Genomic DNA, 27778 nt, shown 5'->3' with positions numbered 1-27778 from the left:
CTCCTGGTAGCTTGTAAGCCAATTCTGAATACATATTTGATACTCACAAATGATGTTACCAGGCTCTACATGAGGTTACACTGCAAGTGAAAAAATCACTTGCTGAGGTTGTACCACTGGGAGTATTGTCTCATCAAAGAACTCACTCAAAAGTTCATTACCCTATCACTGTTAGTAGCACTGCATTGGAGTTGTAGGAGTCTCTAGAAATGTCCTGGTTAATACCAGAATCCTTCCTTTGACAGGGGTCCTGGAGTAATTATCAATAACATATACATGGGAAGTATTCCCTGCGTGTCGTAGAAGGAAACTAAAAGGGGAGGGAGCGGGTGGCTGGAAATCCTCCCCTCTCATTTTTTTTTTTTTGATTTTCCAAAAGAGAGAACAGAGAAGGGGGCCAGGTGAGGATATTCCCTCAAAGGCCCAGTCCTCTGTTCTTAATGCTACCTCGCTAACGCAGGAAATGGTGAATAGTGTGAAAGAAAAGAAATATAAAAACAAACCCTGTATATCAATCATATTTTATGTCATTTCTATTACACAGGAGGTGTTCCCAGACTCCACCTGCTCGAGGCTACACTGCGAATGACAAGCCACCTTTGGCAAGGCTGTATCACTGGAAGTAGTCTCTTCAAAGAACTTCTCATTCTGAAGGATGATAAATTTCCCTACAACATAAATCAGTGAAGTCTTGGGCTACAGGAGCCTGGGTAACACCAGAACTATATTTATTTATCTATCATACTTGATTGTCATTTCCCACGTCAGCGAGGTAGCACCAGGAAACAGACTAAGAATGGCCCATCCACATATACACACATATATATACATAAAAGCCCATACACGCACATATACATACATATACTATCAACATAAACATATACATATATACAAATACACAGACATATATACACAAATGTGCATATTCATACTTGCTTGCCTTCATCCATTCCTGGTGTTACCCTGCTCCACAGGAAACAGCATTGCTACCCCCTGCTTCAGCAAGGTAGTGTCAGGAAAAACAGACAAAAAGGCCACATTTGTTCACACTCAGTCTCTAGCTGTCATGTGTATTGCACCAAAACCACAGCTCCCTATCTACATCCAAGCCCCACAGACCTTTCCATGTTTTGCCCCAGATGTTTCACATGCCCTGGTTAAGTCCATTGACAGCACGTTGACCCTGGTACACCACACTGTTACAATTCACTCTATTCCTTGCATGCATTTCACCCTCCTGTATGTTCAAGCCACAATCACTCAAAATCTCTTTCATTCCATCCTTCCACCTCCAATTTGGTCTCCCGCTTCTCCTTGGTCCTTCCACCTCTGATACATATATCCTCTTAGTCAACCTTTCCTCACTCATTCTCTCCATATGTCCAAACCGTTTTAACACATCCTCTTATGCTTTCTCGACCATACTCTTTTTATTGCCACACATCTCTCTTACTCTTTCATAACATACTTGATGAAACCAGCTCACACCACATACTGTCCTCAAACATTTCATTTCCAACACATCCACCCTCCTCCGTACAACCCTATCTATAGCCCACACCTCACAACCATATAATATTGTTAGAACTACTATTCCTTCAAACATACCTATTTTTGCTCTCTGGGATGACGTTCACTCCTACACATTCTTCATCACTCCTAAAAGCTTCACCCCTTCCCCCACCCTGTGACTCACTTCCGCTTCCATCATTCCATTTACTGCTAAGTCCACTCCCAGATATCTAAAACACTTCACTTCCTCAAATTTTTCTCCAATTGTGAGGAATCTGAATGAGTGTATATGTGAGAGGATACAAAAGTAGAGAGGTATACTGTGTTTGAGTGGAGAAATGGATGTTTTCACTCTCGAGTGAAACTTACGGTAAGGAGGTAGAATAGTTTGGGAATGTTCTAGGGTTAAAGTCTGGAGTTAGAGAAAGGATAAAAGTTAAAGAAAAGGAAGCAATTCTGAAGAATGAGCTGTGGGATAGTTCTAAAGAGCTCAAGCAAAGGAGTTCAGGGTTGTTGTGTTTGAACTAAATAATGAGAGGAGGGTGACTGTTAAAGCTTAGCACTATGAAGTGAGAGGAATGCAATGAAGCAGAGGTGAATGAGTGCTGTGGTAGTTTTGATTTGAAGGTGTAACAGTATTGACAAGACTTATTATAAGGATTTGAATTCTGGACTTTCACTACAAAGGAAACAAAGAGAATGGATGTACTGGAAAAGAAATAGCATGAAAAGGGTGATCATGTAAGACATGAGGTTGTCTGCGACAGGAGTCGTAATGAGAATAATCTGACTGCAAAGGCCAACCAGGGTGTGCTGAAATGGTTCTGGTAAATGGATGGGATGGGTGAAGAGAGCTTAAGAGACATTAAAGTGTTGAAAATGGACAGAGCAAAAGGGAAATGGAGCCTATGGAGGAGAAAGGGTATGGAGTAAAAGAGGCTTTGGGGTTTATGGGCTTCAGCACTTAGGAGGCCAAGATGTATGTACTGGATAAAAAGGACTATATGGGGGAACCATGCTGTTAATGATGAAACAGGACATATAAACAGTCAAGGTAAGCCATGGAGTAGTCTATGGGGTTTAGCTTTGGATAGTACACTCTGGTTTTAGGACATCATACATGATAAATTAGAAACTGGATGTATGTAAATGAGGCCATTCTTTGTTCTGGACTACACATTGCAAGGCTCGATAAGTAATTAATTGAAAAAAAATGGAAGCAGCCAGAGGGGGAACTGTGCAATGGAAAGAACATGTGGAATGAAGGATATATATAACAAAACCTAATGTTTAACACTTCTGGAGCTACCATCCCACCTTACAAAAAACAACAAATGCAGAGTTATAAAAGTCCCATCACACAGATGGAAATACAACATAAATACATAAATAAATGTACACCTGACACACATAAAAAGCATGTATAATAATACACAGAAGAAACACATTACTGAAAGGTACACAAGAACAACTCTGTTATGTGAGATAGTGTAGCTGATCCTCTGCAACCAAATTGTCATCTGGCAAAATAAAAAAAATCCCATACGTTAGCCCATAAACCACAAAACAAATCTTCTGGAAGGCAAGTCATCAGTTTGCATTGCAACATTTTGTGAACTGATAAAGCAATGTTGACTGTTTTTCATAGGTTGATTACACATTTCCACAAATACATAAAGGAAAGTTTTAAGAATGAAAATATAAATTGCTACTGTGGTTTCATGATATAAATTAGCAGAATAATTTTTGCAATCAAAATCCAAAAGGCATACTTTACAAGGAATTTCACAGACTGTCATCATGGATGTCATACTTAAATCCTATCAACCTTAACAAAAGGTGAATTAAAGGATACTCTGAAAGGAAAATGATACATTACATATAAAACTGCAATATTGTACTATATATTCGATGCTATCAAATACAATGTTAATGTTCCCGAGAGAAAAAAAGAAAATACGTAACAGACATATCCAGTTGTGACAAAATGGTTACCATGATTTCCATGGCACCTGTTCATGAAAAAAAATTTTGGCAACTTTTAGGTAACCTCCGGAATACATATGTTCAGTATATATAAAGGGTTATCTGAATATGTTGGCAAAACACTTTGAAGCATAAAAACTGACTTGTTTTGTATAAGGTTAAATACACAGGTTGTGGATGCGAGGCATGGGTTGTACAGAGGAGGTGTTGGAAACAAAATGTTTGAGGTGGGGTGATCAAGTTAGTAATGAAAGGGTTAGAGAGATGGGTGGAAATAAAAAGAGTGTGGGTGAGAGCAGAAGAAGGTGTGTTGAAATGGTTTGGACATATGGAAAGAATGAGTGAGGAAAGATTAACAAAGAGGATATATGTGACGCAGGTGGAAGGAACAAAGAGAAGCGGAATACCAAAGTGGAGGTGGAAGGATGGAGTGAAAAAGGTTTTGAGCGATCCTTTTTAATTTTCCAAAAGATGGAACAGAGAAGGGGGCCAAGTGAGGATATTTCCTCTAAGGCTCAGTCCTCAGTTCTTAATGCTATCTAGCTAATGTGGGAAATGGCGAATATGTATGAATAAGAGATAATAATGATAATAATAAGCCTTTAATTGTCAATTCCTCACAAATTACCTTCACTGAGTGATAAAAATATTTTCTTTTTTCTTAATCCCTACACAATAATTCTATAGTATAAATTATTAATGAAGTTACTTTTGTTCTACATAACCTAATAACATTACACATTCTGTGCATTTTCAAGTGTGATTTCACAAGACATATGTATCATTTATTCATTTTTTACATATACTTGTATTTAAAAGTATCATTTTTGTATTTACAAACAGTTTATACAGGCTGAATTTTCTTTTAGTAAGTAAATGAATGAAATATTATTTGCATCAAAAGTATAAGCACTTATTCCAAAGAAATCTTTTCCATTGTAAAAACAACTACAATAATGGGCTTATACAAGTGTCATCAAGCTAAGATGATGCTGTGTGTGCTTCCTATGACAATCTGTGGATGACTTAGATGCATGAAACTTTTTTCAGCTGTGGTAGTAGGCAGCTAGTGATAGGAGGATTTTATGAAGGTACTAAGATGTTCCTTCTAGCTGAGTATGTTATCCAAGGTGACACCAAAAAGCTTCATGGACTACACAGTCTGGAGGGGGAAGGGGCATAGTGAAACAATAAGGGGTAGGACTTGGATGAAAGAGATGATGGTGTGCATGACCATTTTCTAGGTTTGACTGATCTTGATGTGACTGATTATTGTCCAATTCTGGAAGCTGTTCTGGATAGTGGTGCAGTCAGGAGAAATGTTGTCATTGTTGCTTACCGTAAATTTTGTTACAGTAATTCCATTGAACAACATGTGTGTGTGTGTGTGTGTGTGTGTGTTTGTGTGTGTGTGTGTGTGTGTGTGTGTGTGTGTGTGTGTGGGTGTGTAAAGGGAGGAAAGGACTGAAATTTGGGTAATGGGGTTTGGGAGGAGGAACAGGCTGGATTGCTTATGATTGCACATATTTTCATGCAAGTTTGCTTATGCAGCATGTTTGTTTGGGTGTAAAACCATGTATATATGCTAATGCCTCTCACAACATGCTAAAAGCATGAATTCTATGACCTGTATCTTGGCCGCTCTATTGTGAATGACAGATTTATGTGCCCTCTATAAAATATGATATAATGAATTTTATTCATTACTCTGCACATCAAGGAACAGTCACCTTAGCTCTTAAGACAGAACATTAAAAATTCATCTTCTTTCTCATCACATTTTAGTGATTTATGAGTTCTACCCAAACAAATGTTGTAATTGGACTTCTATCAATACAGAAATTCACAATACATGGCATTGGAAACCTTTCCTTCAAGCAATGAGTGAATTTCGACATTCTAAAATGTCAGTGTATGTTTCCTAGTTACAGGAAATGTAACTGAAAAAGACTGATGATTTCTCTAACTGTTCTGCAGGAATCAATCTTTTGCCAAGTAATTGTTTCCAGTATTTCTGCTAAAATACTAAAAAATAACATAAATGCACCACAGGTACATATAGGTACATAATCGTATATCATAAAGTAAAATTAATATCACTGTATATGCTACAAACTAAATTAGCACCAATACAATTTTAAGTAAAAATTTCCTATTGAATAAGTTATGGCAATACTGGAAATAATAATAAAAAAAATTGTCTAAGGATAACTCATTTAAAAAAAATCAGCTGGACTACAACTGCAAGTCCTAAGAATTACCAGTTCCTAACATTTATGAATTCTGACAGTAAACAAAAATAAAATAATCTGGTACATTCATACACTTATCAGTAAAGGCTATCTATGTTATACATGAACAAGAGCTTATGTATACAAAAAAAACTGTCAATTTCAAGTCATACTGTAATACACTGATTAAACTCAATTTTGTATGGGAAAAGAATGGTCATCAAACCAAAGGTACTGCTTTGAAAATAAATATCAAAACTTTGATTAAACTCAATTTTGTATGGGAAAAGAATGGTCATCAAACCAAAGGTACTGCTCTGAAAATAAATATCAAACTTTAATGAAAGTGCACTGTCAGCCTTCTGTCTGTTTCCATTCTACTATTACTTACTCCATGTTCCTTTCTGCATTGGTTGGATCACATGCATATAGGAATGTGGTTTGTGGGAATCAATTTGCAGATCTGGGGTCCTCAACAGATTATGTATGGGTAGGCATTCCCCTTTCCCTAATTAAACTTGCTACTCTGCTACCAAGTCAACCTTAAAGGGTAATACCAAACCTGCATCATCTTTACAAACAAAGAACAGTATACAACTCAAATGAACATGGTCAACCTTTTCAAGTTATTTCATTTCTACATGCAAAATGTTAATCTAGATTTCTGTAAAATGTGATCAGGCATCATATAACATATAAGGATAAGAGCAAGCAAAACTTCCAAGGAAAGCAGAGACTACAAATGTGTATGATAAACCTTTCAAATGGGCCTATTCCAAAATCAAGTCAGGTCTTTAGCTCCCCTCCAAAAAAAATCTAATGGTAAATACTTCATATATACAACTGCATTCTAAATGAGCCTCTTGAACCTGTTTTTAGATATAATCACATTTCATACATTCCTAAAACTCCTAACTATCTGTACATCTCTCATAAATTCCAACAGATGAAAGGATGTTGTTATTCAATAGTATGAGAGAGAGAGAGAGAGAGAGAGAGAGAGAGAGAGAGAGAGAGAGAGAGAGAGAGAGAGAGAGAGAGAGAAGAGAAGAGAAGAGAAGAGAAGAGAAGAGAAGAGAAGAGAAGAGAAGAGAAGAGAAAAGAAAAGAAAAGAAAAGAAAAGAAAAGAGAAGAGAAGAGAAGAGAAGAGGAGAGAAGAGAAGAGAGAGATATGAGCAATGCAGGTCCAGCATAAAAACTGTTACTACTGTTTCAATCATTACCATACCAGGAAGTCATGATTTCCAGCCATGCTGACCTACATGTTTATCTCCTGAATTTACACCACAGACTTCACAAAATAATACTTGTTATTACTAACCTATTGAAAGCATCTTCAAGGTCATTAGTAAAATAAACAAAAAATTCTCTACAGTCAAGGCAGTACTTTCCCTACAATGAAAACAGCTCTTTTTATGAATGCACACACTCATTTTTCATGTACGCATTTCTACATAAAGTACTTGCGTAAAATACATCATACTTTGACTTTTGAACAGTGGATGAGATGTAAAGATATGCACATGATCCAACCGCTAGATATGCAACACACTTACGTGAATGTTCTCAAACTAAAAGACTGATCATATCCTAAAATAAGTGCCACCTTATTTTCACTGATGACAGATGATCTGAATCCATGAAAAAAAGATATTCAGTGCAACGGCTAATCGGTGGTTAATGTCTCCCTCCCATCTTAGTACCTTTTAAACGTTACATGCATCCATTCCATGGGTTCAACATCTCACTACATGGGTAAGTGGGCGACAAATATGTCTGCATGATTCACATACAATGGAAAGAAGCCTCATACCTTAAGACTGATTTCATACTCCTAAGTAGAAACCACCAAGATATATATCTACAATAAGTAAGCAACAATCAATAAGGGAAAATGACAATTTGGTTAACTCACTTCAAATGCAGTGAACAGACTTGAACTGAAATTAAGTGCACTCACACTAGTTTCAAAAAAGTCTATTGGACATACAAAGTCAACATACAAAGTCCTGTTTGACTGAGGAACATGAGAGACAATCTTTAAATGGTACTCATGAACACTAAGTTAAACTGTTCAGTAAAATTTGGGCTAAGTCTTCACTGGCATTCACTCTATATAATATCAGTATCCTTTGAAACCTGATGATACATTAAATAAATTGGCATGACCACTAATTTTCTTACTCATCAAAGCAACCTTTAATCTAATTATCCTTTTATATAAATTTCCCAGTAAAGAAAGAGCCTCAGTGATACAATAATATGATCTTCCATTCAAATGAAAAGGAACAATGATATTCCCATAAACATAGCAAAGTCTCTGAAGGATGTTTTGAAAAAAAATTTTGAACATAAAATTCATAAATGTAATAAAAGAAATTCAAAAATATATGGAAGAAAATAACAGATGTGATATGAGAAATGACAGTAAATTCTAGTAAAAACAAAGGGATACAATTCAGCATGACTAGAAATTCACTGAGTGGGCCTAAATATCTATCTAATATCAATAATTGCACATAAGAAGGCATGCATCTTTTGTGGGAATTAATTTTGGGGATACTTAAGTACTCATGAAAAAACATAAAAAGCAGACCCACAAAAACTAAGCTACACTATTTCCTGAATAAAAATTAGAAGTCTTAACATATTTATAAGTTTACTAAAAAATATAAAATATATTTCATGCAAGCAGACACATACTAAATGTATGATTTTGTCACTTTTATCAAATAAAAATATATGTCAGTTTTCTGGCATATGCACAAAAATCACTCAAATATTTCCTCAAAAATATACTAACACTAAAGAGAAAATAAGCAGTCATTATGACATTTATCAAATAATTTGTAAGAATCAGCATGGCATTTCAAGTACCATATAATGAATGTTTAAAACTCAAAAAATAAGAAATTCTGACAGGTTTGTAAAGAAATATATATTTCACATCATTGCTTAAAAAAAATTGTCTTTTTCAAAGATAACAGTGATTTTGCTTTAAAAATAGGAACTAGTAAACTACATCTCAATTATTCATGATTAATGAGAAACAAAATACCATGTTCAACGATGTTCAAACTTCTGTGTGCTCTGTTAAACTGAAAAGAAGAAACAAACACTTAGCTAAATAAAAAACTCAGAATTTCTTAAACCACATAAAAAGGGGCAATATCATTACTATGCTTTAGTCTTCACACTAATACAAGAGAACCAAGAGAATAAAATGAAAGACAAAATAAAACAGATGAAGTACTTACTATTTACAGCAGCACCCCTTCCCCCAGCAATCATGTCTTTGTACGAATTTCAGGGCCTGACATATCTTATGTGATTTTTTATGGTAAATACTTAGAGAGTTACAAGTTCACTTGAGACACTGTTTATTTGCTCAACTGATACAAAATTCTTTTACATCATGGTAATCATCCCATATACAGACTGAACAAATTCCTGACAAAGACAACAATATAATACATGTGTATGTGGTTGGGTTGGGCCATTCTTTCGTCTGTTTCCTTACGCTGCCTTGCTAGCGTGGGAGATAGTGACAAAGTATAATAAATAAATAAATAAAAGGCTGATGCATGTATGCAGTGCAGCTCTGCTGTGGTTCACTGGGAAGAGGATATATCATTACATATAAATGAAATACTAACAATCTTTTCTTGGATATTGCAGCAAACTGTTCCTTTGTCAGTCCTGATTTTGGTAGCTTTGACTAACAATAAAAATGAAAAAGAAAAAGGCTGAGATGTATGCTTAACCAAAAGACTTAGGTTTCACGCTCAGTACAGAATAAGCAGTCTTACTGACCATACCATGCACAACTCATGAGAAGTTGACCCCCTGGTCACCCAAGAAAATAATGATTATCTCAAGAAAAAAAGAAAAACTTACCTGTTGTCAAACTGGTAAGATGGTGGTGATGTCACTTCAATGTTTTCCAGAAGATGAAGATGCTTACTGTATTCACTGTGCATGACTTCTTGCCTTGGTAACTCTATATCTCTTGTAATATCAATGCTATCAAGACAAAAATCTTTGATGTTCTTATGCTTCTTCCACACCGAGTCAAGAGCCTCACTTAAATTACGTGCCCAAAGAGCTCCTGTATGCTTGCTTTCATTCTCATAATCAGAATATTGTTCAGATGATTCACTTCTGTACCTTTCCCTACTGCCCATGCAACATCCCGAGTCCCAAGTGTCACCAAAATGAAGAGAGTCCTTGTCCAAGTCAGTCAGGCTTTGGGGTTCACTGCTTTCTTCAGATCCTTGAAGTTTCTGAGTGAAAGTCAGGCTAATTGCAGAGTCTGATGTATCATATAAGGAAACTCTAGATTCTGTACCATCTATTTCACCATACATACCATCCTCATCTTCGATCTTACATACTGCACTGAGACATGGAGACTGGAAGTCTGCTCCCAGTGGAACTACATTTCCAAGGTCAGAGGATGAGAATTGCTGAACGTTAACAAATGAATATGAAGCTTCATATGTACTTCTGGTTTCTTGGAGAGGAACCCTGACACTATTTCCTGCACATGTGTTAAGGTTTTCATCTTCATTCTCTACACCCAGCTGGGACAATTCCCCTAAACCATGGATGCTGTCAGAGTTATGTGATGAAATGCTTGGGCTCCGAGCACAGGATTCCTCAGAAGCCCTTCTTAACTCTGGAGTTGCTGACCTAGCTCTCCTTTCCTTAGTTAAAGGCAAACTGAGATGCTGAACAATCGATGATGGAATGAATTTTTCGCAGACTGTTTCTCTAGTATCTGAGGAGCTTGATGGGTTGAACTCTTCTACATTGTTGTCATCATCCACATATTCTACATCAAGGCCAAGGAGATATTCTCCACTATCAATATCTACTTCATCATCCAACTGGCAGATAACATCACCAAGAGGAACAAATAATTCCCCTTGATCTGAAAAAAACTTTCATGAGTAAATACTTTCAAAAGATATGAGTTAAATGTTCCTAAGCTTTTTAAAATTTCTATTTAAGGCAAAAGGTTGCTGGAGCATCTTATTATTACCATAATGTAGTAAAACCACAGAACCTTGATGAGGCTGTACTCCTTTTCATCACTCAAAGATGATTTAGCCTAGTGTATACATACGTAATCTATATTTCTTACCATGCTAGCAAGGAAGTGTTACGAACAGAGAACTGAGCCTTGGAGGGAAAATCCTCACTTGGCCCCCTTCTCTGTTCCTTCTTCTGGAAAAGTAAAACTGGAAGGGAGGATTTCCAGCCCCCTTGCTCCCTCCCCTTTTAGTCACCTTTTATGACTCAAAGGAAATATGTGGGAAGTATTCTTTCTCACCAATAATACAGAATCTATCCTCATTAAAACCACATACACCTTCTGAGGCTTCCCTGACCGCTTATAAGCCTTGATTCAAGCCACCGACCACATGTCATCCCCTGTATAGCACAGTGATCCAGTTCACTCTATCCCATGTACATTTTACATCCTCTTGCACATTCAGGCCCCAAGAATTCAGATTTCTTCCATTTTCAGTTTGGTCTTTCCCTTCTCCTTATCCCCTCCACTTCTGATGCATATATCTTCTTTGCCACCTTCTCTATATGTCTAAACCATTTCAGCACACCCTCCTCAGCTCTTTCAACAGTACTCTTCTTATTATCTTACCTTGACATCTATTACTCGATCAACCCTCCCAACACCACATATTGTCTTGTCCTCAGACATTTCCTTTTCAACACATCCACCCTCTTCCATACTTTCTCATCAAGATCCCACACCTTGCAACCATATAAGACTGTTGGGATCAATATACCAACAAACATGTCCATCTTTGCCCTCACAGATAATGACCTCTCTTTACATACACTTCTTACTGCTCACAACCTTAGCCATCTCATTCAGCCTATAGCTCCCTATAGCTTTCATAGTTCCAATCACTGCCATTTCCACTCCCTGGTATCTAAAACATCCCACTTCCTCAAGGTTATCTTCAATTAAATTCATACTCCAAATGACCTATCTCCTTTCAGTGCAAAACTTAATAGCTTTGCTTTTATTCGAATCTACTCTCGACTTTCTCCTTTCACACACTAGCACTGAGTCATCAGCAAACAATGACTGACTCATCTCCCAGGAACACCCTACCTCCAAAACACTGCAGACCTGCCCCTCTCCAAAACCATCGAATTCACCTCCTTCACCATCCCATCCACAAATAAATCAAACAGCCATTGTGACATCATACACCCCAGCCACAGACCCACCTTCAACTGGAAGCACTCTCTCTCCCCTCTCACACACAGGCCTTACTGTCTCAATAAAAACCCTTCACTGTTTCTAACAGCTTTCTTCCCACACCATATATTTGTAACACCTTCCAAAGAACATCTCTACCATATGCATACTCGAGACTCATAATGCCACATACAGTTCCTAGTTTCTGTAAATATTTATCATATACATTCATCAAAGTAAACACCCTCTACCACTTCTGAGACCAATTTGTTCCTCTTCATTCTAGAACTCTGTGCACACCACTACTCTCTCAATTACAGCTTTCCCATGCAACTTAAGAAGTACACTCAACAAACTTAAATATCTGTAAATGAATATTCACTTTTGTCCCCCTTGCCTTCATACAATGGCAGTGTGCAGGCATTCTGCCAATCCTAAGGCACCTCATTAAAATTCTTAACTAACCAATCAACAACACAGGGTCCCTTTTCCAGGGACTCCTGCAGGTCCAAGGCTGTGTTAAACTCAGTGGCAGGGACAAGAAGGACACTTCTAAAGTGAGAGTTCTTACTTGAGACTGTACTTTCTCTTATCAACTGATGATGATACAGCCAAGCCAAATGTGACTTTTCATCCGAGTTGTAACCTCAAGCAGGTGAAGTCTGATAATATTCATATTCATATATACATTTATGTCATACCTGATTGCTGTTTCCTGCATCTGCGAGGTAGCACCAGGAACAGATGAAGATAGGCCACATCAGTTCACACATTCTTTATCTGTCATGTGTCATACACCAATCAAAGATCCCTATCCACAACCAACCCCCACAGACCTTTCCATGGTTTACCCATGACACTTCACATGGCCTGGTTAAGCCTACTGACAGCACATCAACCCAAGCATACCACATCATTCCAATTCACCATTCCAATTCACACCATCCCATGCATGTCTTTCACCCTCCTGCATGTTCAGGACCCAATCGCTTAAAATCTTTTTTACTACATCCTTCCACCTCTGATGTGGTCTCTCCATTCTCCTTGTTCCCTCTTCTGTTCTCTCAACTACACTTCTTTAATTACATCTCTTATCCTTTCATTACTTAATCAATCAAACCTCTACACACCACATACTGTCCTCAAACAATTCATTTCCAAAACATACATAACTGGTGAGGCTGTATCATTGGGTGTACAGTCTCATAAAAGACTTTCTCACTCGAAAGGAGTCCATAATTTCCCTGGTATAGAAGTGGTGCTGCCCTGGAGATGCAGGAGCTGCAGAAAAATGTCTCCTGGAGTAATTACAACATTCTTTTAAAAGAGAAATTCTGGGGCAACTACAAATATATAAATGGTGCTACTAGAATTTGCCTGTGAGGCTGTGGTAGGAACAATAGACAGAAGTAGTATGTAGGAACATTTATGCAGGAGCATTAGGAAAAAGTAGCATATAGGAACATTAGGCAGGAGCAATAGGTAGAAGTCTCTGCAAACACTGCACTAGAGTTGCCTGTTAAGAGTGAGGCACCAAAGGCTAAGAAGCGACACTGGAGTTCAGTACATATGGAAACTTTATTGTCATGGCCAGCAGTTGGGAACAGGCATCAGAGATGTAGATATATAATGAATAGCCAGTAAGTGAAAAGTCGCCTTTGGCAAGACTGCATCATTAATGGACAGATATGATTGTTGTCTTACTGAGGAACGTCTCACTCGTAAAGGATTCCATCACTTCCCTGCTCTTACATGGAGCACATCCTTGAAGCTACAGGAGCCCCATGCAAAGGGTTCTGGGGTTGTATAATAATATCAGCTATCTATCTATCTACAAAACTGATGCCATGGCAAAAAAGTCTCCATAACAGGTGAACTCCAGTGCCGCTTCTTAGCCTTCGTCCTTAAAAGGCCAATGGTAGAGGGCAACTCTAGTGTAGTGTTTCCAAAGGCTTCTGCTTAATTTTCCTACTGAAAAATTCTACCTAATGTATCTACCTAATGTTCTAAACAACTACCAAAATTCCCACCTAATGTTCCCACCTGCTACTTCTACCAGATGTTCCTACCTAATGCTCCTGCCTAAAGTTCCCACCTGCTACTTCTACTTATTGTTCCTACCATTTCACCAAAATGCACTCTGGAGAAAAATCTCGTTACGAAGAATGAATTGTGTGAGTTAAGTGCTGTCAAGTGAAATGTGTGATAAGGAGAAAGTGTATGTTTGTGAAAAAAAATGCCAGCAGTCCATGTGTGGATGAGGCATAAAGAAAAGACAGCTATCTGGGTCAGAGGTGTGCAACTTGATAACTCAAGTGCTGGCTCACTATGCAGCCATCACTTACTCTCCCACTACCCTAGTGGATATTGTTTTTTTTTTGTGTTGAAGGCTCTAGTCACAGACAAAAGTCCATATCAAGTCCGGGCCTAAATTGAAATATGGAGAGAAGTGTGAAAAGGAAAAAGAAAAGACAAGGGAAAGTATCTAGCCAGCTCATAGTTATCTGACTTGATTTCCTTTAAAATTGCATATAGTGAGTAAAGATTGACCTTTTTTTTTGGAACCCAGAGGTAGAGAGTTCCGAAACTTCAGCATGTTGGGAAAGAAGCAGGTATCAAAACGGTCCACCCTAGAGTTGCTGATGGCCACACAATAATTATGTGAGGCAGCAGCTTGCCAAGTATTGCTTGGTCCACCTAGTGGCGTGGGCACACGAGAAGCCATTTCTCAGAAGCAAAAACCAAAGTAATATCTACAGAAGACAGAAAGTTAAATAACATTATGATGTAGGGCAAGGGGGTAAAGTTTGAAAGTCTGCCTGGGACAGTTTATAAGATGGACTGTTTTCAACTCAACTCTGTCAAGCAAGGATGCAGCCCTTGAACCACCCCAAATGTGAAAGCAGTACTCCATACAAGGTCGAATCAATTCCTTGTATAAATGGAGCAGCTGTTAAGAAAAGAAGTTTCAACATCTAAAATTGACACCAAGTTTCTTAGAGGCAGACTTAGCTATTCCCGTAATGTGGGTTTTCCGAGAAAGAATGGGTGTTACAGTGATACCATGTATGTTCATTGAGTCAAGAGATGGAGCTACAGAACCGTCAAAGGAGAAAAGAGAGTTGAGAAGTTTTTAATACAGAGATGGGTATAAACTGGGTGTTGGAGGCATTAAACTTAACAAGATTTTGTGTACCCCATGGAGATATCCTGTCCAAGTCTGAGTTTAATGAGGAAGCCATGTCAAGACAAGATGCATATTGAGTGAGAGAAGAGGGAGCAGAATTGAGGGATGTCCATGAATGAAGTGTTCAGTCATGAGTGTATGAGTGTATTGGATTATTTGCGGAGAGGAAATTGTCGAAAAAAGAAGAAAAAGTGTAAGGAATGGGACAGAACCCTGAGAGACACCACTGTTGATGGAAAAAAGTGGGGAGGCTGACCCATCAACAACCACAGAGATAGATAGGTCAGAAAAGAAGCTATGTGGATATGAAGGAGAAAAATGAGGGAGGAAGGCCAAAAGAAGGGGGTTTAGAGATGAGACCCCAATGCCACACCCTGTCAAAAGCCTTAGATATCAAGGGCTACTACACATGACTAACCAAAATCTTTCATGGATGATGACCATATCAGCGATCAGAGAGAAGAATGTGATTTTCAAGGAATTTAAGGATATGGGAGTCGAGAAGGGATTCAAAGATTTTGGAAATGGTAAATGTCAAAGCAACAGGACAATAATTAGAGGGGTTAGGACAGTCACCCTTCTTAGGGATGGGATATATCATTGCATGCTTCCAAGGAGATGGAAAAGTTCTGGTTTTCAAACAGAAACAGAACAGACAAGCATGCACAGATGCAAGTTCAAAGGCACACTCTTTCAGTACATGGGGATGTATGCCATCAGGATCATAAGCCTTGCTTGTGTCCAGAGAAAGAAGTACTTTTCGGACAGTCCAAAAAGAGATTACGGGAAGGGGCACAGGATTAGTAAGAACAGCACCAGGGGGTGAAGGAGTGTTAGAGTCATCCAAGATGGAATTAGAGGAGAAACAGGAAACAAAGAGAAATGCTTTGTCAACTGGAAAGACAGCTATAGTACCATCAGAACAGAAAAGTGAAGGAAAGGCAGAATGACAGAAGTTGTTAGAGATTCTTGGCTAAAAACCAGAAAGACCTATCAGTGGATGATGAGAAGAGGTTATCGCACTTCCTTTGAAAAAAGGAACGCTTCACCTCATGGATAACGTGCTTGCAGTGATTACGGGCAGTGATAAAAGCTGAATGGAAGCCAGAGATGGAGAGTTTTTCCAAGCCTGATATGCCTGATCACTGGCCTGAATGGCCTCCTTGGTTGATGGATGCCTATTAATTACTACCCAACTAATATAATAATGGTAGAGGATGTGTGGATCAGGTGTTTGCTTTGAAGAATGTATGTGAGAAATACTTAGAAAAGCAAATGGATTTGTATGTAGCATTTATGGATCTGGAGAAGGCATATGATAGAGTTGATAGAGATGCTCTGTGGAAGGTATTAAGAATATATGGTGTGGGAGGCAAGTTGTTAGAAGCAGTGAAAAGTTTTTATCGAGGATGTAACGCATGTGTACGTGTAGGAAGAGAGGAAAGTGATTGGTTCTCAGTGAATGTAGGTTTGCGGCAGGGGTGTGTGATGTCTCCATGGTTGTTTAATTTGTTTATGGATGGGGTTGTTAGGGAGGTAAATGCAAGAGTCCTGGAAAGAGGGGCAAGTATGAAGTCTGTTGGGGATGAGAGAGCTTGGGAAGTGAGTCAGTTGTTGTTCGCTGATGATACAGCGCTGGTGGCTGATTCATGTGAGAAACTGCAGAAGCTGGTGACTGAGTTTGGTAAAGTGTGTGGAAGAAGAAAGTTAAGAGTAAATGTGAATAAGAGCAAGGTTATTAGGTACAGTAGGGTTGAGGGTCAAGTCAATTGGGAGGTGAGTTTGAATGGAGAAAAACTGGAGGAAGTGAAGTGTTTTAGATATCTGGGAGTGGATCTGTCAGCGGATGGAACCATGGAAGCGGAAGTGGATCATAGGGTGGGGGAGGGGGCGAAAATTTTGGGAGCCTTGAAAAATGTGTGGAAGTCGAGAACATTATCTCGGAAAGCAAAAATGGGTATGTTTGAAGGAATAGTGGTTCCAACAATGTTGTATGGTTGCGAGGCGTGGGCTATGGATAGAGTTGTGCGCAGGAGGATGGATGTGCTGGAAATGAGATGTTTGAGGACAATGTGTGGTGTGAGGTGGTTTGATCGAGTAAGTAACGTAAGGGTAAGAGAGATGTGTGGAAATAAAAAGAGCGTGGTTGAGAGAGCAGAAGAGGGTGTTTTGAAATGGTTTGGGCACATGGAGAGAATGAGTGAGGAAAGATTGACCAAGAGGATATATGTGTCGGAGGTGGAGGGAACGAGGAGAAGAGGGAGACCAAATTGGAGGTGGAAAGATGGAGTGAAAAAGATTTTGTGTGATCGGGGCCTGAACATGCAGGAGGGTGAAAGGAGGGCAAGGAATAGAGTGAATTGGAGCGATGTGGTATACAGGGGTTGACGTGCTGTTAGTGGATTGAATCAAGGCATGTGAAGCGTCTGGGGTAAACCATGGAAAGCTGTGTAGGTATGTATATTTGCGTGTGTGGACGTGTGTATGTACGTGTGTATGGGGGTTGGGCCATTTCTTTCGTCTGTTTCCTCGCGCTACCTCGCAAACGCGGGAGACAGCGACAAAGTATAAAAAAAAAAAAAAAAAAAAAAATATACACATAAATGAAGTAAAGCTAATATCATCCACCAGTATATAAAAAATGTGAAAGCAATGCTGCTGTGCGTCCTGTATACGAGTACATTTGAAATCAGGATGATAATAAGAATAACAAGCAAAGATGTATGAAGGATATGTGTTCTGGAAAATATCAGCAGACAGGCATATGACTGAAAGTATTTTACACTGGTATGGTTTTGTAGAATACACGGCAAATGATGTGCTGATCAAAGAGATGGCTGAAAGTACGAGGAAGTGAGACAGATCATGAAAGAGATGGGCAGGTGCAATGACTTAATTGATTACTTTTAGGAATACTTCTGACAAGGATGTCATAGGAATGATTCAGGACTGAAAAAATGGAATCATTTTGCATAGCGAGGTCCATCCTAAGGAACTGGGAGAAGATTTTATGAAGACAGAGCTACAGAAATACAGCTCCCTGGTGTGAATGGGCTTTGCATATAGAGGTATTTTTCTAACTTTGACTTATCATGCCATGCCATTCCCAGTGTTTAAAGTATGATGTTGCACAAAGAATCTTCCCCAGTATATAATATATTCCAGTGATGAACACTTTGCAACACATTGTGGATGATTTGCTGACATATATAGCTGCTTGGCTTTACATCTGCGATGTCTTCTGCTTTCATTCAATTAGATAATATGTCCAAAAATGCCTGCTCACCTGGTGGCCAGAGTGTGATGGTCACTCCAAGAGGACTAAGAGAAGAGACATCAAGTGCTTCACAAGTTTCATTTATGATGTTTTTGGAAGAGCTATCTGAAGCTTCAGCAATGACTGTCTGATTGATACTGGTAGCTGCTGATGGCTGTATATGATGCTGACTGACACTTGAATATCTTAATGGATGCTTATGGTGTCCAAGGTAGACAACTGTGCCAATGTGATCACCCTGAACGAGAACTTTGCTACCTCTCGGGAGTAATGATCCTTCACTGTGAAAAAAATTCAGAAGACAGCAGATTATTATAACCAACACATTATAAAAACATTATAGACATAATATACATGTGGTATGGGGCATAAGCAGGTGGATAATGTGAGAAATGATAAAATGTGTGATAATGAACACAGTCTGATTGAGAGGGATGACTAGAGAAAGTTATGATGGCCAAGAGGGCTGACAGTCTTCACTCCATCCTTCCATTTCCTCCTCAGTCGTCCACTCTCATATGAACCCACCACTTCCAAGACACAGATCTTTTCTGTAAGTTTTAGGCCTTGCCTGAAAGGCACTGCTCTGAAATGTCAAGTTTCCTGGCCTACCTACACCAATTATCAAGTTCTCTGGACCTTGCCTCATGTTCCCTCAATATGCATGGGCCCAGTTTCAAACATGGACTTTTATCAACACCAGTTTCAGAACATTTGCAGTGGGTTTCATTGAATTGTGATAAACATCAAGACAGGCAGTGTCTGCTGACCTAACCCAAACCACAAACAGGCCCTGGAGCTACTTTTGATCATGGACCCCTGAATTATCCTATCCTTATAACACTCCTAGCCACTTAATACCCAATATTTTCTTCCCAACGAGATATTCCAATTCACTCAGTCAGCTGTCCTTGTATTCATACTTTGACTGCCATTCAAATTTTGCCTGATTTCTGCTAAATCAACAAGGTCTACAACATCAGGGTTAAAATACTTGAACTCAAGACTTTTTCCTTGAATTAACATGATCATAACTAAGAAAATAATCATAATGGTAAAATGTACCAAGGAAAGAAAAGAAAAACATCTTCAATAAATGCCACAAACTAATGAAACATTGTAACAAGTAAAAAGTTCTTAAAATGGGCAAATTCATTTCTATGGAAGCACAGGTGCTCCTCAACTTATGATGGGGCTACATTCCAAGACGCCCCTTGTAAGTCTGTAAGTTGAAAGTACATTCAATACATCTAATACTATACATCTAACCTACTGAACATCATAGGATAGCCTAGCCTACCTAAACATTTTTAGAACACTTACATTAGCCTACATTTGGACAAAATCTTCTTATATAAAGTCTATTTCATAACAAAGCGTTGAATATCTTACCATAATAAGGTCAAAAATTGTAGGTCTAACTATAATAAGTAAGGGGTCACCTGTAGTTATTTCCTACGGAATGAGCAAAATCAGACCTGTGATGGTAATATTCAGACAGGGTTAACCCAGATACGAAAATAAAACAGGCCTGAATAAGCATGTATTAGTTACTGCAGGTTCATTGAGTCCTATTGGCCTTATATGCTTTGTGATGACCAAAAGAAAACGAATCCTCACTGCACACCTCAATTTGCGGGTAAGGTGGTTCTTTAACTCTCCACTAAGCAAGAGCTCTCTCAGACACCCACAGGACTCTAATGACTGGTTAGAAATATTTACTTTCAAACTTACTTTGTTGTGAGGACATACAAATGACACTCAGGGTCGCTGGCCAGATGGGTACAGACAACACACTCACAGCCAGCCAGGGGATACGGAGCACACAGTTGCTGTTGAAAAACACATATCTGCTTATTGCTAAGAATACCAAAGAACTTATCAAAACACATACAAAAATCTACCTAGATGAAGGAGAGTATCATTTTTCCCTGAAAAATAGACTCAATTCTGCTTGGACTGTCTTTCACAGAAAGAACTAAAGAGAGTAGTTTCAGTACAACCAAGAAGTTGGGGAAAAATCCATTCTGCTGATGAACATGCCATGCTCATCCTTGTTAGTGAGATCATAGATCAGAGATCACTAAAACCAATCCCACAAAGAGAAGAACTGAACAGGGTGGAACATCATTGGTCATGACAAAGCTGTTACTTCCGACTACAGTCAGCAACTCAATCCTGATAAGAATAACAACTTGGAATGAAAGATAAAGATTTACACATGCATACTAAAATTACCAAATGTTCTAAATGTGCCACATTTACATACCCAAAATACATCAATATATAAAGGTGGATTATCAAAGCCCTCTCTTTAATCCTCTAATCAGCCATCCTTTACCGCTTAGGAACGTGAAAACCAGAGTAGTATTGTGACATCAATTAACAAGGGTTTTTAGAATATTTTCTATGAAATCCTAGGGTTCCAAGAAAGCATTTGATATCGCATCATTCTTTAGGCATCAGGATGATAAAGGAATATGCGCACAGCCTTAAAATAAGTCAAATGTTAGCTTCCAAAATTAACTTCTAGTAGATACAAAAAGAAGTATCACAACACATCCTTGCTCTGACTTGGGGCATAATATGTAGCCCCTCTCACTGGCGTGCAATTTAAAATCATACTTGGAAAAACAAATCTGTTTTTCTGAAAAAACTGTTTAGTTTATTGTAAATATGTGAAACTTCATGATATCCTTCTCATTTAATTCTATTCAATTCTATATATCTGATGCCTGTTCCAACTGGAACTCCCTCAAGGGGTTGGCTATGGCAATAGTCTCCATAACTAGTGAACTCCAGTGCCAATTCTTAGCCTTTAGTGCCTCACCCTCTACAGACCACTGGCAGAGGGCAACTCCAGTGCAGTGTTTGCCGAGGCTCCTACCTAATCTTCCTACTGACTACTACTACCTAATGTTTTTACCAACAACTTATACCTAATTTTTCTTTCTCCTTCATGCTCCTGCCTACATGTTCCTACCTTCCACTTCTATCTACTGCTCCTACCATTTTGCCAAAAAGCAGGGCTAGCAAACAGAGCTCACTGCTGGAAAATCTAGTTATGAAAAATGGGCTGTGTGAGTTAAGTGTTATAAAGTGTTACATATGACAAGGAAAGATTGTATGTCTGTGGACAGAATGCCTGTAGTCCACATGTGGGTTTGGCAGAGAAAAAGACAGCTACTTGGGTCAGAGGAATGCAGCTTGGCAACCAGTGAAGTGCTGGCTCACTAAGCAGCTGTCACTAACCCTGCAAACCTGCTAAACATCTCATTTAAAAGTTTTGAAAAATGGATTGCATGAATATACAAGTCTAAAGTTCTTATGAAAAGAATACCTCGTGAGCTGCAGCTTCAGGCACTGTGGTATCACTGACATTAGAACCACAGGGGGAGGCATCATGAACACTGTCCTCCAGCACAGCTTCACTGCCTTGCAGAACATTCGTCAGTTTTCGGGCTAACAGTCTCACAGTATCACTCTCTGTAAAGAGCCACATTCTTTCAGTAAGCCTAAAAAGTACTTATCAGTTTATAACTACAACAGAGAGAATTTGTGCAATGGATTTTCTTGATGATACTAAGCAAAGTTAAAGTGTAGGTTAATCAGCATATATGTACAGCATTAACTGCAACTGGATATTGGATATAAGTTATATTTCTTTAAACATTCGGCTTCCATTACACAAACAATCCTCAAAATGTGAAATGAAAATAAGGTACAAAAGTACACCTAATGAGCTTTCTCATGCTGGTAGTTACTTTCATTATGGTCTAATTTAAAAGCCCTGCCAATGGTGCATAAAAAAACACATGGAAACACATATTCAAAAGGAGCAAATAATGTCAGCTGTGGACCTAATATCTTAAATATAATTATGGTGTTACTATAAACTTTACTGGAAAATCATTTCGTATGTTAACAATCATGTTGAAGCAAAAGTATTCTGCCTCGCCTGAGGCAAAACATTTATGCATTAGTTTCTATCCATTACTACAGAGGAATATTTGGCAAATTCCAAATCAGTTAACTACTAAAAGTAATAAAAGACAAAAGAGGATTAGTTGAACCACTCAATGAAAACTAAATCTAAATGTCTTGATAATGTCAGTGGATACACAAATGCTAAGAGTTCTTTAGAGTCAAGTGCATGGCCAATCTCACTGCTAAACATCTATATAAAGTCAAGCATTTAAACAAAAGACTACTGAGTAACTGCTCTTTTCATGTGGAATTATTCATAACCATATATTTTTTGCACACCTACTACAAAAAAGTGAAATAAGGGGTGATGGTCCATCTTCAGACAAGGGCCCAAGCCAGGCTAGGACTTAGTGAATCTTTAAACACTGCACCCTATGAATCATACTCATGAAAGCCTTTATCATCACATATTTTAGGCACATTAACATTGTTCAGGACAATGTACTAAGCTGGGAGAAAGTAAAACCACGATGACTAATGGAAAATTTGGTAATAATATGCAAAATCACATCATCATGACTGTAAATTGTACAAAAGAAATTAATACATTTCAAAACAATGTTCTTACAACCAAAACAAATCCATTTTCTTTATACATGGAATATAATAATAGCTTGGAAAATGAAAGAAAGCAAATCTGTACTGTGACCATGGTAATTAAAGGAGGTTCTACAAGATTTCTCTGCCAAAACATGTATAAAGAAAAAGGCATAGAAAAGACCTGATCAAAGAATTAAAATGGTACCTGTATTTATAGGAGTAAGGGATGGTACTGGTGGAGGATAGACCTCAGCAACAGTCACTACACAGGACCTACTGCTAGTCCCACTGGCGGAGCCCCGATGCTCTAAACTGTTAGCACTGCTTCCATGACTGTCACTGCAACTCCACATCCCTGATGTCCCCTGATATATGAAAGAAATCAATCCAAAGCAACAGCTGAAAATAGTTTCATCATTTTTCCTTGACAATGTTTCTCGTTTAACATATGGTAATTATGTTAGGGTTACATCAACACTACACCATAAGCTTCCATACTCTGTAATATCCTTCCATTCTTTCTAAGACAAATGATAATTATTTACAAATTGAAGAGAGAAAGGAGGTGAAATGTCACTGTAGACACAATCTATCTAGGATCACTGTTTATATCTGCTAATTATCTCTGGTTTCTTATCAACTGCATATTTCATTTGTTTTACTTTTATCACTCTCTGGAAAATAAAGAGAAATGGTTTGTTGCCAGGCATACAAGCAGAACTGTTCTGATACTGTATAAGCATATAAACAATAGCAATACACATTTAAACTGAAATTGTTATGATCTGCAATATAAAACATGCAATTTGCACAAGAAAACAATGAGGGTAAAAAACATTCACACATGGATTGCAACTGCAAACCCTGAGAGTTAAGATGCCTCCACATCTCAATTTCACTTTCCTCATTCTATCACATTCTCTCAGCTTCTCATACAATTTCTCTTATACTTGGGACCCTATATTCATCACTTCTAATTTGTCTCCCATCCATTCATTTGTCATACAACATACACATTTTCTCACCACTACATGAAGCATATGCAAACTTTAGTCATTCGAAATTCATAATATGGTTTTTGCAGCTAATAACCTTGAGCCAACATACTTACAATCAAACATTTTCTTAAAACATTGACTCACTTCCCACATAATAATCTGCATCATCATCTAAGCTTCACCTCACACCATTCTACTCCATTCACAAATTTAGTAACAACCCAACAATGCAATTCATATATCTAAGTAACATACCTTTTCTTTTCTGAAAATGTTTACAGCTTCCATTCTCTTACATTCATTACTCATCTCACACTCTACAAGCTCATACAAACCAGCATCTGTCAAAAGCACTTGAAGGAATGTCACTTCCACCCCAGGACCAATATACCTTTCTAAAGGATAATCTTTTTTAGAGTTAGGTCTAACTTATATTTTCTAGATCAACAGATGCAACTGGACTTTAATTCTAACTTCATACCTATGGCATTCTCACAGACTATAGCAATTTTGTTTTCTGTTTTTGTCTCTACATCCAGTTTCTGCTAGTGACATGTATGAGTGGAACCGAATTCTAATTGATGTTCACATACTTATCCTAAAGGAACCTGACCTGACTGACCTGCTGTGAAATTATACAAACCAATCAGGTGGGTATGTCATACACGAGTTTATCTTTGCTTCTGATGATTTTCACTGTCAATATTCTTATGTTTTTTTCTACCACTCTGCTTAATTGGGCTGTACCATGAAACCCATCCCTCACAAATACACTTCAGTCTCAACTGAAATTTTACCACTGACTAATAACATTTAGTTTCCTTACTTGAGCAAAATTCCTTTCCCCTGTCATTGATAATGGTGATTCTGTAAATTGGCATCATATCTTAGAAATATCCCAGATATCAATGATCTGCTGTTGCTGTCCTTTAACTTTTGAATGAATCCTCTATGCTTTATGCATTAATTCCTCACATCTCCCCTTAACAACAGTATTCATGTATACATGGGATATAAACAGTGCACATTCAGCTGTGTTCCTTACAATTTTAAAACAATGCTCCAAGATATTTTTTCCATTTTATATTAAGCTTTGGGGTAACAGATTTTAAGCCTTTTCTCTGTTTTGAAAAGTTTTGTGTATTGTACCTTATCATAAAATCATCTGCAATAACTTTTTAACATCTGTCAACAACCTAATCTTTTATTAACTATTATCAATGAGAGGTCTTGACATTGCTACTGGCTTGGTAATCTAGCCCTTAACTTAGTTCCTGATATCCATAAAACTTCCTTTTTCCTCAACCTGATGTTATGACTTAAAGCTTTCTCCTCTTCACATGGTTAACTGTATTCATATCAATCTTCCTGTGAAGCTGCTTTTCAGTTTCATATTTCTAGCACTCACCAAATGGATATCAACATCAAAACAGAGAATTTACCACTTCCTTGAGTCTTCACTTACATTACATAAAAGGAAGACTCCCTATGCAACATCTCTATAGTAAAAAAAGTCCTTTGTAAATTCCTTCCCATGGAGACATCAAGGGAAGTGTAAAGCTGGAGGCATTGCATTTAGCACTCTGCCAAAAATCAGAGAAATAAGGAATAATGTTAACATACATGTCTACTTAGGCCTGTGCGTCGTACTCTCCGTAGACTGATGGTACTGTATTTCTTTCTCATAAAACTTGATGAGGGAGGACTTCGACTAATGTTGAGGCTACGAGTTGAGGCATGACTTTGACCTCTGAGGAATGGTGCCTTCTTTTCACCAGTTTTATGGTATGTGTTTGAGCTATTGTCATGTATGGTAACATTCGATGTCCTTCTTTCTGGGTGATGTATTAGCTGACAGTTACCACATTTATTGTCACAAACCACATTTCTAGGATCACAAATTTGGCAACATCTTCCACTATTTTGGTTATCACTTCTGGAAAACTTCAGTGAGCCTACAATGAAGCTTGGAGGGGCTGACCCACATCTTTGGGATGTGGGAGATTCAAGCAAACTGTGTGAGTCTGCAGCCTGACTAGGATAGGGACAGTGGCATGCCTCAGACACATCAGTGGTGCTGCTCTTTTCCAATGCTGCCAATTTCTTCTCTAAATCTTCTACACGATGCTGTAATCTGTAAATATATTCAAAGATATAAGAAATCTGGATATTGTGGATGTCAATATGCTATTTCACATAGGAAGAACCTCTCAAAACAAATTTGAGCAATCTGTTGAATGCAGTACACTCAAAATAATAGATTTTGCAGATTCAACAACTAAATGAGTCTTAAAGAAAAACATTCCATGGAAAAAACATAGCAAAGAGAAACATCCCATTGTAGTGCTTTTCAGTACGAGCCACTTTCAAAACAAAGACAAACTCCTCACTGCACTAGCTTTAAGTATAAGCAACTACTACAGCGATGAAAAAATTCTCACATGGCTGTTTTTAAGAATTAGATTTCTAATTTTTTAATAATGAATAAGCCATGCAGACATACCCATGATTTGCCTAAGTAACTGGCAGCACAATTAGCATCAAATGAGGAGTTAACTACTGAAGTTCTGAAATGAATGACTAATGAGCATTTCTGTTGTGAACCAAGCTAACTAAAATCCATCAATCACAATACTTTAAAATACTGTCAACCTCGTATCTGTGAACTTGTTGAATTAAGGAGGGAAAGAGGCTATGTTATGTAAGCTGGATATTTGTACTTACACAGATACCTACTGAGAACTTCAATGAGGCAGGGCTAGTGAATAATGGTCATTGTACATGTAGTATGTTTCACAATACTGTTACAGCATTCTTATGCACATTAAATAACTCTTGGGTTTATCTGAAACAATTTGTCTTAGCCATCTTAACCCTTGAGAATGACCATAAAAGTGCTTGAATTTACTTGAAACCCTTCCTGAAGCTTCAGTACAATATATGGGGTCCCAGTCTCCAGCCCATTCAGCTAAAAACAAAGGAAAAATAAAAATCATCTGAAAACAGGGCATTTTGCATTATGCAACCGCTTCTTATATAAAGCTACATTAGTATATATTACAGTAACACGAAGTATCACCTTTAAGCTGATGAGAAAGCTTCTTGATACAGTATAATCATTCTAGATGTGGTTCAAAGATTATGTTCTGATCCTACCATGTTCTTCACCTAGGGTAGTATGTGTCTACAGCACACAACTAAATCAGATTGCAGCTACAAGGGAGACAAATATGGGTATCATCTTAGTGAAACGTGCAGTATTTCAAACATCAGCAGGTGCTAACAAAATGGGAATACTTATTCCATGAAACTTTTAGTTGGACACCGTGATTTGTTCAGCTCCTACCTCATCTTCGCTCTGATGATGTGAGCGACACTGGCACATAAGGCCACCACCCCCTGTCTGGCACTTGCTACCACCACTGACAATGCTGCAGACACTGCCTCCTCCCTCTCCTTGGTAATGACTGAATCTGCAAGAGTTTGTATTATGAGATTCTAATATATCAGCCACGAGTTAAAATGATTATGATCCAGAAATAAACATCTGAAAATATTCATTCAAAATTTAAGAGAAAAAAATACATTCTCATTCCCTGCAAGTGTAACAACGGGCCCATATAAATGTTGTTGGGCAACTAATGGATTTCAGGGAAAACAATATGAAGTCGAGGAAGAATAGATCATTTCTTGGGAAAAATATCATTATTAAAGACAATTATATTTAGTTCACAAGGTAGACTATAGCTAATAAACTCTTATTTACAGATTGAACAGAAAAAATCTGTAAACTCTCAGGCCAAGTAATGACAAGATTTTGGATTT

General features: G+C 38.0%; 1 protein-coding gene across 1 annotated transcript in view; it reads right to left on the bottom strand.

Annotated features, from left to right (window-relative positions):
- Positions 1–505: 505 nt before the first annotated feature.
- The window catches only part of LOC139758149 (uncharacterized), a 30686-nt gene continuing 3413 nt past the window's right edge, over positions 506–27778 (bottom strand). Inside the window, exons 2-9 of the mRNA XM_071679303.1 lie at positions 27300–27426; positions 25577–26087; positions 23161–23320; positions 21769–21914; positions 20163–20260; positions 18438–18709; positions 9627–10662; positions 506–8827 (exon numbers count right to left, since the gene is read on the bottom strand). Of these exons, the coding sequence (XP_071535404.1) occupies positions 8803–8827; positions 9627–10662; positions 18438–18709; positions 20163–20260; positions 21769–21914; positions 23161–23320; positions 25577–26087; positions 27300–27426 (2375 nt within the window). The 3' untranslated portion in view covers positions 506–8802. The remainder of the gene's footprint in view (positions 8828–9626; positions 10663–18437; positions 18710–20162; positions 20261–21768; positions 21915–23160; positions 23321–25576; positions 26088–27299; positions 27427–27778) is intronic.

Source organism: Panulirus ornatus, chromosome 29 (genome assembly GCF_036320965.1).
Source record: "Panulirus ornatus isolate Po-2019 chromosome 29, ASM3632096v1, whole genome shotgun sequence".
Classification (NCBI taxonomy): domain Eukaryota; kingdom Metazoa; phylum Arthropoda; class Malacostraca; order Decapoda; family Palinuridae; genus Panulirus; species Panulirus ornatus.
This window is presented reverse-complemented; position numbering and strand designations above follow the sequence as displayed.